The sequence below is a fragment of the Bombina bombina genome, chromosome 3 (genome assembly GCF_027579735.1).
Source record: "Bombina bombina isolate aBomBom1 chromosome 3, aBomBom1.pri, whole genome shotgun sequence".
In the NCBI taxonomy this organism is placed as follows: Eukaryota; Metazoa; Chordata; class Amphibia; order Anura; family Bombinatoridae; genus Bombina; species Bombina bombina.
In genome coordinates, this window is record NC_069501.1 from 604,707,472 (window position 1) to 604,719,737 (window position 12,266).

Genomic DNA, 12,266 nt, shown 5'->3' on the forward strand with positions numbered 1-12,266 from the left:
TTAGTTATATTGTAGCTATCTTAGGGTCTATTTTATAAGTAAGTATTTAGTCTTAAAAAGGATTCATTTAGTTAATAATAGTAATTTTATTTAGATTAATTTATATAATTTTTAAGTTAGGGGGTGTTAGGGTTAGACTTAGGTTTAGGGGTTAATAACTTTAATATAGTGGCGGCGGTGTAGGGGGAGAGGATAGGGGTTAATAAGTTTAATGTAGGTGGCGGCGGTGTAGGGGGGGCAGGATAGGGGTTAATAAGTTTAATGTAGGGGCGGTGGGCTCCGGGAGCAGCGGTTTAGGGGTTAAACATTTTATTCAGTTGTGGCGGGGTCCAGGAGCGTCGATTTAGGAGTTAATACGTATAATGTAGGTGGCGGCGGTGTCAGGGCGCCGATTTAGGAGTTAATATGTATAATGTAGGTGGCGTCGGTGTCAGGGCGGGGATTTAGGGGTTAATACGTATAATGTAGGTGGCGGCGGTGTCAAGGTGGCGGTTTAGGGGTTAATAAGTATAAAGTAGGTGGCGGCGGTGTAGGGGGGCAGATTAGGGGTGTTTAGACTCGGGGTACATGTTAGGGTTTTAGGTGCAGACACTTCCCATAAGAATCAATGGGATATCGGGCAGCAGCGAACATAAGCTTTCGCTGCTTTCAGACTCCCATTGATTCTTATGGGATCCGCCGCCTGATTGAAAACCAGGTACGCTGGGCCGGAATAGTTGCGAGCGTACCTGGTTGTTCTTTGATAACTAGCAAAAGTAGTCAGATTGTGCCGAACTTGCGTTCGAAACATCTGTAGTGACATAAGCATTGATCTGTGTCGGACTGAGTCTGGCGGATCGTATGTTACGTCACTTTTTTCTACTTTTGCCGGTCTGTAGGGCTTGATAACTATGGCGAATCAGCCTTGCCACAAATACGCTGCGGAATTCCAGCGTATTTGCGGTTGACGGCTTGATAAATAGAGGCCTTAGTGTTCCTCTAAAAATTTCTAAACAGCCATAAATATTTATAGTTTGTATTTTAAACACAGTAATAATTACAGTTACTACTGACAAACACTGTTTGTAAAAAATATTTCTAAAAGTCCCCTGCAAAGTGATAATGCGCAAATACATTATTTAATCATATTTAGTAATGGCAGTTTTTCAAGCTTAACTAAGAAAGGCTTTTTTGGCCCCACCTTTTTTTATGACTACACCCTTTTGTGGCCACGCCCCACACATGGCCGGTATTTTTTTGAGAAAAATGCGGCAATCCTACCACCTCCATAGGAGGCAAAGTTTGTAAAACTGAATTGTGGGTGTGGTGAGGGGTGTATTTATAGGCATTTTGAGGTTTGGGAAACTTTGCCCCTCCTGGTAGGATTGTATATCCCATACGTCACTAGCTCATGGACTCTTGCCAATTACATGAAATAAATATATATTTATATATACATATATATATATATATATATATATATATATATATATATATATATAAAAAAATCATTAAAATTATGGGGGGAGATAAAAAACTGAAATTAAAATCCTCCATGTCTCAAAATTAAATCAATGTAAATATATATATATATATATATATATATACACACGTGTGTAAAGTTTTGAAGGTAAATATATATGCCAACAAACAAAGGGCTTGAAATCATAAGGGAGAGCTTTACCATAAACAACTCCAGTGATATATATATATATATATATATATATATATATATATATATATATACAGGTGACCCTCATTTTACAACGGTTCAATTTACACCGTTTCAGAATAACAACCTTTTTTTCCAGTCATGTGACTGCTATTGAAAAGCATTGAGAAGCAGTGCATTTATTAAAATAGCCAGTAGGTGGAGCCGTCCGCTTGTGTTGCAGCAAAGCCAAGCAAGCTGAAATTAATCAGTTTAACCAGACCTGAGCTATCGAGCAGATTTCAAAGGAACAAGATCTTCCTGTCTATAAATCAGTCCAGATTGGAATGCATAGAAAGAACTGTTTGCAGAAAAATGCAAGTGAAGTCTGTGTTGTGTGATTATTTTATTAGGTTTATAATGCTGTTTAGCAAATGTTTTTGTTCATTTAACTTAGTTTATTATATATTCTGTGTTGTGTGATTATTTTATTAGTTTTAGCATGCTGTTTAGCATTTAAAGTCTTCATTTCAAAGCTTTAAAAATAAATGTATTAGGTGTTATGACAATTTTGAGAGGGGCCTAGAACCCTCACTTCCCATTGACTTACATTATAAACTGGATTTCAATTTACAACGGTTTTGATTTACAACCATTCCTTCTGGAACCTAACCGCGGGGTAAACTGAGGGATACCTGTGTGTATATATATATATATATATATATATATATATATATACACACACACATACAAACTACTACAGTGCCACTGCCACCAGTCTTAATTAGTTTGGAGAGCAAGGTTGTACAAGAACTGACTGAAACGGAAAATAAAATAATTAAAAGGGAAAATAAAAGTTGTTAGAGATCACCTTTACCTACAGTAAAGCTAAGCTACTAAATTATTCCAGCACTTTAGCTGTCTCTGTCAAAGCACACAGCTTCCACGCTAGAGCTGGAGGTAAGGGGAGGGCAAAACATAAGAGATTTCAGGCAGGAATGTGAGACCGGGAGACTGTGCAGCTGTAAATGGCATGCTTTGATGTTTGATTTGTTATGCTTTAGGACTCGCCGTCTAGTGTTAAACACACACTTCAATCTTCAATAAATAACTCCATCTCCCGACTCCCTCCCCCAGCAAATGTTCCACAACAAATGTTAAAGGGTCAGATACCATCCCCATGACCAGTCTGCTTACCTCTAACTTCATTATGCTTGCTGTAGTTCTGTGTGTGTGTCATTACCTGCAGACTGTGATTCATATTTGCCGCTATATCTAGACGAGTCACCTTTCCTTTTTCATTTTTCTTGCACAGTTACGTTGCATGTCATACACGCACGCAGCCTTCTGCTACATGCTTGATCAGAGCTACTAGCCTTGCGGTCATGGTGGGCGGGGCTAAGGGAACCCGCGGCCAACAGCCGCACATAACAGGTCAAATTCAAAAGAAATAAAGAGCCTCAATGAAGCACTCTGTGTTAATGGTGGGCGGGGCCCTATGGCCAGTCCGGGCCTGCCTGCCTGGAAAGGAGTGAGTAAACATGCACGCTGCTAAAAGATCTTCAGTTTTGAACATCATATTGTCTCTTTTGAAGCAAAGTCTGTTTGTAAAATAACACTATGTTCTTTCACAATTACATTGCTACAGTTCTATATTAATAATATTACTATTTAGGGCTGCAACAATTAATTGGTAAGTTTGATCATAAAAATAGTTGTCAACAAATCTCATTATCAATTAGGTGGTCTGTGATTAGCTGATCAGTTGCACAGCACCAGCTTCTTTAATCTGAACTACTGCAACTAAGATTGTGCAAAAAAAATTGAATTTATTTATTTTTTTTATCTTTTTTCTATCCGATTAATCGGACTATAATCATCCGATTAATCGGATAGAAAATAAATAAATAAAAAATGTTGCACAACACCATGTGCAGGAGTTCATTGGATTGAAGCAGCTGGTGCTGTGCAATTAACCAATTAATCGCTAACCACCTAATTGATAATGAGATTATTTGACAACTATGTTTATGATCAATCTTACCGATTAGTTGTGGCAGCCCTATTATTATTAAAGGGACATGCAAGTCAAAATTAAACTTTCATGGTTTAGAACGAGAATGCAATTTAAAGAAGCTTTTTAAGCCCTTAAAGGGACATAAAACAAGTTGGGATAGAGACAAAATATAATACTATGTACTTTAATTACTTTACCTGCAAATTTATACTGCAGTGCCTCGCCATTAACCCTTTCTTTTAAGGTTTTGAATTGTACAGCTCTAACTCCCCCCAGACATTTCCTTCTATGTTTGTATCTATCTCCACCTTTGCTTTGGTAGAATACAAGACTGTAACACTCATTATCTGTTGGAGCCTGCCTACAAGCAAATAAGCTGCTGTGAACTCAGTTGAAATACAATGCCTGTGTTTCTGATGCTAAACACTGATAAGGGGAGGTGGATCAGACTTCTCCAGACAACATAGCTATATAACTAATTTTGCTTATTTTTGAAAATTATTTTAAAATATATATATTTTTTTTTTATGCAAACTATTTTTACTTAATTAGCCCTTTAGGATATGCACAGATTTAAGTTTATGGCACCTTAACTGCTGAGCCATTTCTAACCCTTGTGTAGAGATGTTTTGGAGTTTTTAGGTGCTGCTCACATTTAATACCCACTTTAGGCCATTTTTCAATGATAAATCCCCTCATATTATTTATTGTTTTTTTTCCCAGCAAACCCATCAGATTCAAACTATACTGCTATTTTATTTATATATCATGGCATGTGAGAATTCTGCAACAAAATGTGTGAAAAAAATATTTTTATTTAAAATTTTAATAAAAAAGGTTGCTAACAATAGTGTATGTATTCTTTTCTAAACTTTATAGTAAAACAAGAAGGGGTTGTCCTCATATAAATTAGGGCCTTTGGGTATAGTTATATAACTTTGATGTCTTTATTTGAGAAGAGGTGCTCCCCTGTATCTTTTCTCAAATAAAGGCACATTTATACACACCAGGGGGTCACCTGGCTATTTTAATAGCCTATTATAAGGGCATAGAGAGACCCTTTCATTAAAAAGTATTAACATTTTAATTAACGAGGTTGTAAAAAAAATGTGTGTGTGTTTTTCCCCCTAAACGCTTTATGGAAAATAAGAAGGGTTTATCTCTAGGCCTTGATCAGATCTGAAACCGGCCCCTAGGATGAAGACACATGCTCTTCTTCCGCCATAACAGCACTGTGTGAATGACGACCATGTGCCATAATGAACAATTAAGGTGTTAATTTACTTCTATTACCCATTGAGTTTGTTCTTTTGGTATCCTTTGCTGGGAAGCATATTTAGGTAGGTTCAAAAGCAAAGGATACCAAGAGAACAAACTAAATGGGCTAATAGAAGTAAATTAACCCCTTAATTGCTTGTGATGACCATCTGTCATCATGAGCAATTAAGTGGTTAATTTACTTCTTTTATCCCATTTAGTGTGTTCTCTTTGTATCCTTTGCTGGGAAGCATACCTAGGTAGGCTCAGGAGCAAAAACTAATTACTGGTAGCTAGCTGGCGGCTGTTTGCTACACAAATATGACTCTTGTCATTGGCTCACCCGATGTGATCAGTAGTACAATGCTGATCTGGAGCTGACTTTTCAACAAAGGATACCAACAGTACCAACAAAACAAAAGTAAATTTGATTATAATAGAAGTAAATGAAAAAATCATAACATTTTAATTATAAATTTCATATCCCCTTAACGACTGCGTTACTATCCGTGTCTACAGTCAGCACGCATTTTTTTTATTTATATTTCTTTTTTATTGACAGATTATAAATGACAAAAATAAAAAATGCTTCAATAATCCAGATACAGAAATATGTATACACTTTTGTCATATCTGTTACAGTGCATTAAGTAAACGAATAACCAATATAACAGTAGAACTAGGTCAAGTAATTATAATGTTAGTACATTGAACTTCCACCTCTCTGGCCAGAACTCCAAAATCAGGGAGCCAATATTAGTTATAAATAGATTTAGATACATAGAGTATATCTTAGTATGTTATAATATTAATGGAGGTAAGTAGATAATTAAAGGGACAGTCTAGGCCAAAATAAACTTTCATGATTCAGATAGAGCATGTAATTTTAAACAATTTTCCAATTTACTTTTATCACCAATTTTGCTTTGTTCTCTTGGTATTCTTAGTTGAAAGCTTAACATAGGAGGTTCATATGCTAATTTCTTAGACCTTGAAGCCCACCTCTTTCAGATTGCATTTTAACAGTTTTCCACCACTAGAGGGTGTTAGTTCACGTATTTCATATAGATAACACTGTGCTCCTGCACGAGAAGTTATCAGGGAGCAGGCACTGATTGGCTAGACTGCAAGTCAGTCAAAAGAACTGAAAAAGGGGCAGTTTGCAGAGGCTTAGATACAAGATAATCACAGAGGTTAAAAGTATATTATTATAACTGTGTTGGTTATGCAAAACTGGGGAATGGGTAATAAAGCGATTATCTATCTTTTAAAACAATAAAAATTCTATCCCTTTAAGTAAATAAATAAATAAACAGTTGAGACCACTTTTAGACTATTTGTACTCTATATCCTGACTACATACCCGGTCAGCACGCATTTTTACCTATTCATTTAAAATAAGAGACACAATATAGAGTGTTGTAGAAATGCTCCAGATAAACAAAACTAATTATCTTTAAACACGGTACAAAATGCTTATACCATGGGTACATTTTTAAAGCATCTATCCTACATTGTATTTGTTTAATGTTATCAATTATTAAAATTATAATACCATTGAACAGAAAATGTACTTGCAAAAGATATCTGCTACAAATACAATATAAAAACAGTATTATATGAAAAAATATATAAAAATAATTCCAAAACCAGGCAATGATTAAGCTGTATTGTTTATACCTGTACGTAGATATGATTCATGGCATGTGTTGGCGATCTCTGCTGCTAACTCCATGTAATACTCCTTCTTCTTTGCTTGTGCATCATTTGCTCCAAGCGCCAACATTCCTGCAGCAAAGCAGGTCAGATGTCCCATCTTGTGATCCAGAATACCACCTCTCCACTCAGCAATGTATGTGAGGCCTCCTACAGATTTTTTGATCAGATGTGTTTCTATTGCCTGCATAATGATAAGATATCATTTAGAACAACACATATAAAAAAAGAAAAATTATGGAGAAAATGTGTAATACCATGAGAGAAAAAGATTGTATATACCTTAGAACGCTAACAGCAATAGTTGTTCATATACATTATAGTAAATGGAAAAAAGAGAGTGTCTTCAGGCAAGCAGCAGATAAGAGTTCACTGCATTTAAAACTGCTTCTGGAACACACACTTTAAAAAGGGCTGGGCTATGTCTCTCCCATTCCCCACTGGAAGGTAGATTTCTTGATATATGACTATTAAAATAAAATAAAAATACCTATAATGGAAATTCATCAACAGACTGCGTAGTAGTCAGTTACTTAATTATTGAAGCTATCTTGGCAGGCTCTATAGATAATTCCATTATGTAGTATATAGTCACACAAGAAATGTGTTCACAAGCAAGCCCTCAACACAAATGATCTTCTCTTTCCCTCTCTCTCTTTTATGGGGCTGCATAGTGTGGACATAATATACTATATCAAGGAAAAAGGCAACATTATTCGTGATCTGTGGTCTTTTGTTAACTCTGAGTTTGATGCAGTCTCTGGGGTCTTTTTCCTTTTCTTTTTTTCCATTCCTCCATCTCTCTTTCATCATCAACTTCTGGGACATCGTTTAGCAAGCAATTCCCCTCAATGACATTGAAAATGAATGTTTACCTTTTCTTCTGTATAATAGATGGTAAAAATGCATCTCTCCAAACTAATTTATGCTGAAGCAAAATGAATTGAGTCTCTGGTCGTAATGAATTTATTTATTGAGCCTTTATTTCTTGAAGCAAATCAATGTTACATTTCTGCATAAGCTGCCAATCCATTAACATAGGAAAAGCAAACTTTAGAACTTACTAATTTATGTAAGAATTTACCTGATAAATTAATTTCATTCATATTGGCAAGAGTCCATGAGCTAGTGACGTATGGGATATACAATCCTACCAGAAGGGGCAAAGTTGCTCAAACCTCAAAATGCCTATAAATACACCCCTCACCACACCCACAATTCAGTTTAACAAATAGCCAAGTAGGGGGGTGATAAAATAAGGAGTAAAAAAGCATACAAAAAGAGGAACTGGAAATAAAATTGTGCTTTTTATACAAAAGGGTGGGCCTCATGGACTCTTACCAATATGAAAGAAATTAATTTATCAGGTAAATTCTTACATAAATTATGTTTTCTTTCATGTAATTGGCAAGGGTCCATGAGCTAGTGAGCTGAAAAAATTAAATCCACAAAAAAATAAGTCTTTCTTAAAAAAATTCACATAAATTTCAAGAAAAAAACTTAAATCATAAGCAGAATTATCAAACTGAAACAGCTGCCCGAAGAACTTTTCTACCAAAGACTGCTTCAGAAGAAGCAAATACATAAAAATGGTAAAATTTAGTAAATGTATGCAAAGAAGATCAAGTTGCTGCTTTGCAAATCTGATCAACCAAAGCTTCATTCTTAAAAGCCCAAGAAGTGGCCACTGATCTAGTAGAATGACTGTTCCGCCTCTACATAAGCCTTGTGAATCAAAAGCTTTAACCAAGATGCCAAAGAAATGGCAGAGGCTTTCTGACCTTCCCTAGAACCAGAAAAAACAACAAATAGACTAGAAGTCTTCCTGAAATCTTTAGTAGCTTCGACATAATATTTCAAAGCTCTTACAACATCCAAAGAATGTAGAGATCTTTCAAGAGCATTCTTAGGATTAGGACACAAGGAAGGAACAACAATTTCTCTACTAATGTTGTTAGAATTCACAACCTTAGGAATAAATTTAAACAAAGTCTGCAAAACAGCCTTATCCTGATGGAAAATCAGAAAAGGAGACTTACAAGAGAGAGCAGACCATTCAGAAACTCTTCTAGCTGAAGAGATAGCCAAAAGGAACAACACTTTCCCAGAAAGTAGTTTAATATCCAAAGAATGCATAGGCTCAAAAGGAGGAACCTGCAAAGCCTTCAAAACCAAATTAAGACTCCAAGGAGGAGATATTGATCTAATAACAGGCTTGATACGAACTAAAGCCTGAACAAAACAGTGAATATCAGGAAGATTAGCAATTTTTCTGTGAAATAAATCAGAAAGAGCAGAGATTTGTCCCTTCAAAGTACTTGCAGACAAACCTTTATCCAAACCATCCTGAAGAAACTGTAAAATTCTAGGAATTCTAAAAGAATGCCAATAGAATTTATGAGAAAACACCATGAAATGTAGGTTTTCCAAACCCGATAAGAAATCTTTCTTAAAAAACAAACTTACGAGCCTGTAGCATAGTATTAATCACTGAGTCAGAGAAACCTCTATGACTAAACACTAAGCGTTCAATTTCCATACCTTTAAATTTAGCGATTTAAGATCCTGATGGAAAAACGGCCCTTGAGACAAAAGGTCTGGCCTTAAAGGAAGTGGCCAAGGTTAGCAACTGGACATCAGGACAAGGTCCGCATACCAAAACCTTTGAGGCGATGCTGGTGCTATCAGAAACACAAGCGATTGTTCCAATATGATCTTGGAGATCACCCTTGGAAGGATAACTAGAGGCGGAAAAATGTAAGCAGGTTGGTAAAACCAAAGAACTGCTAACACATCCACCATCTCCACCTGAGGATCCCTGGACCTGGAAAGGTACCTGGGAAGCCATCAGATCTATTTCGGGGAGACCCCACATCTGAACAATCTGACAAAATACATCTGGATGGAGAGACCACTCCCCTGGATGTAAAGACTGACGACTGAGATAATCCGCTTCCCAATTGTCTACACCTGGAATATGTATCGCATAAATTAAACAGGAGTTGAATTCCGCCCAAGAAAGTATCGGAGATACTTATTTCATCGCTAAAGGACTGCGAGTCCCCCCTTGATGATTGACATATGCCACAGTTGTGATATTGTCTGTCTGAAAACAAATGAATAATACTCTCTTTAATAGTGGCCAAGCCTGAAGAGCCCTGAAAATAGCATGGATATTGATTGGTAACCTCGCCTCTTGAGGATTCCAAACTCCTTGTGCTGTCAGAGACCCCCAGACAGCTCCCCAACCTGTGAGACTTGCATCTGTTGAAATCACAGTCCAGGCAGGATGAACAAAAGAGGCCCCTTGAATAATCCAATGATGGACTAACTGTGATATCCGAGTATAATCCCTGCACCATTGATTCAGCATGCAAAGCTGCAGAGGTCTCATATGAAAAGGAGCAAAGGGGATCGCGTCAGATGCTGCAGTCATGAGACCTAAAACTTCCATGCACATAGCCACTGAAGGGAATGATCTAGACTGAAGGTTTCGACAGGCATAAACCAATTTCATTCGTCTCTTGTCTGTTAAAGACAAAGTCATGGACACTGAATCTATTTGGAAACCTAAAAAGGTGACCCTTGTCTGAGGAATCAAGGAACTCTTTGGTAAATTGATCCTCCAACCATGTCTTCGAAGAAACAACATAAGTTGATTTGTGTGAGATTTTGCTAAATGAAAAGATTGAGCCAGTACCAAGATATAGTCCAAATAAGGAAACACTGCAATACCCTGCTCTCTGATTACAGATAGAAGGGCACTGAGAACCTTCAAAAATATTCTTGGAGCTGTTGCTAGGCCAAATGGAAGAGCAACAAACTGGTAATGCTTGTCTAGAAAAGAGAATTTCAGAAACCGATAGTGATCTGGATGAATTGGAATATGAAGATACGCATCCTGTAACTCTATTGAGGACATGTAATGACCTTGCTGAACAAAAAGCAGAATAGTCCTTATAGTCACCATCTTGAAAGTTGGGACTCTTACAAAATGATTCAAAAACTTCAGATCCAGAAGTGGTCTGAAAGAAATTTCCTTCTTTGGGACAATTAATAGATTTGAATAAAAACCCAGACCCTGTTCCAAAATTGGAACTGATACAATCACTCCTGAAAGCTCTAGATCTGAAACACATTTCAGAAAAGCCTGAGCTTTCACAGGATTTGTTGGAACATGAGAGAGAAAAAATCTTCTCACAGGTGGTCTTATTCTGAAACCTATTCGATACCCCTGGGAGACAATATTCTGAATCCAATGATTCTGAAATGGAACCTGCCAAAATGTCCTGAAATAATTTCAATATGCCCCCCACCAGTAAAACTGGATCGAGGGCCGCACCTTCATGCAGTCTTTGGGGGCTGGCTTTGGTTTCTTGTAAGGCTTGGATTTATTCCAACTCGAGGAAGGCTTCCAATTGGAGACAGAGTCCTTAGGGGAAGGAGTCGTTTTCTGTTCTCTATTCTGTTGAAAGGAACAAACTGATTAGAAGCTCAAGATTTGCCTTTAGACTTTTTATCTTGAGGCAAAAAAACTCCCTTCGCCCCCAGTAATAGTGGAAATAATTGAATCCAACTGGGAGCCAAACAAATTATTACACTGGAATGAAAGAGATAGTAACCTAGATTTAGATACCATGACAGCATTCCATGATTTGAGCCATAAAGCTCTTCTAGCTTAAATAGCTAAAGACATAGATTTAACATTTATCTTGATAATATCAAAAATAGTATCACAGATATAATATAATAATTAGCATGTTGAAGCAAACGAACAATGCTATGCAAATCAGAGTCTTTTTCCCGTTATGCTAAGCTATCCAACCACAAAGTTGATGCAGCCTCAATATCAGCCATAGAAATGGCAGGTCTGAGCATATAGCCAGAATGCAAATAAGCTTTCCTTAGATAAGATTCAATTATCCTATCTAAAGGATCCTTAAAAGAGGTACTATCATCCATAGGAATAGTAGTACGCTTAGCAAGAGTAGAAATAGCCCCATCAACCTTAGGGACTTTTTCCCAAAACTCTAATCTAGCCACTGGCAAAGGATACAACTTTTTAAATCTTAAAGAAGGAACAAAAGAAGTACCAGGCTTAGAGCAGAGATGTAAGAGAAGCGCAAAAACTACTTAGATAATTTATTAAATATATAGAAACAGGAATACATAAAAACTTACACTCAGGTAAGCACAATCAAAAGTCCCCAATCAGCAGAAGATCAAAGGCAGCAGCAGTCTGAGTCCCGCTCGACATGTAAAAAAACGTCCAAGTTCACAATTAGCCGTCTCAAAGAAAGACAGCGTCTGACGTCGGCATGGAGAAAGGATTCGGAGCATCCCCCATCAGGCAAATACCTCTCAGGCTGTACAGCTGTCAGTGAAGTCTGAGTTAAAATATCCCTATGCGTTTTGTCCATAACTCGGCCGGACTTTGTCAAGGGCACATTTAGATTAAAACAGATTCTGTCGGATATAGCTATTTGTTTTTTCTGTTGTTGTATTATTATTATTTTTATTTTTATTATTTATCATTATTATTTATCATTATTATATTATATATATTTCTTTTGTTGGTATACATCTTGGAGAGTCCTGTTACCAGGCTTAGACCATTCCTTAGCAATCACACCAGAAATGGCATCA

The 12,266-nt window shown here is 36.8% G+C and overlaps 1 protein-coding gene across 1 annotated transcript in view; it reads right to left on the reverse strand.

Annotated features, from left to right (window-relative positions):
• Positions 1-12,266, reverse strand: part of MAN1C1 (mannosidase alpha class 1C member 1) — a 378,811-nt gene that overhangs the window by 120,324 nt on the left and 246,221 nt on the right. The window contains exon 10 of the mRNA XM_053705384.1: positions 6,585-6,804. Coding sequence (XP_053561359.1) covers positions 6,585-6,804 — 220 coding nt within the window. The remainder of the gene's footprint in view (positions 1-6,584; positions 6,805-12,266) is intronic.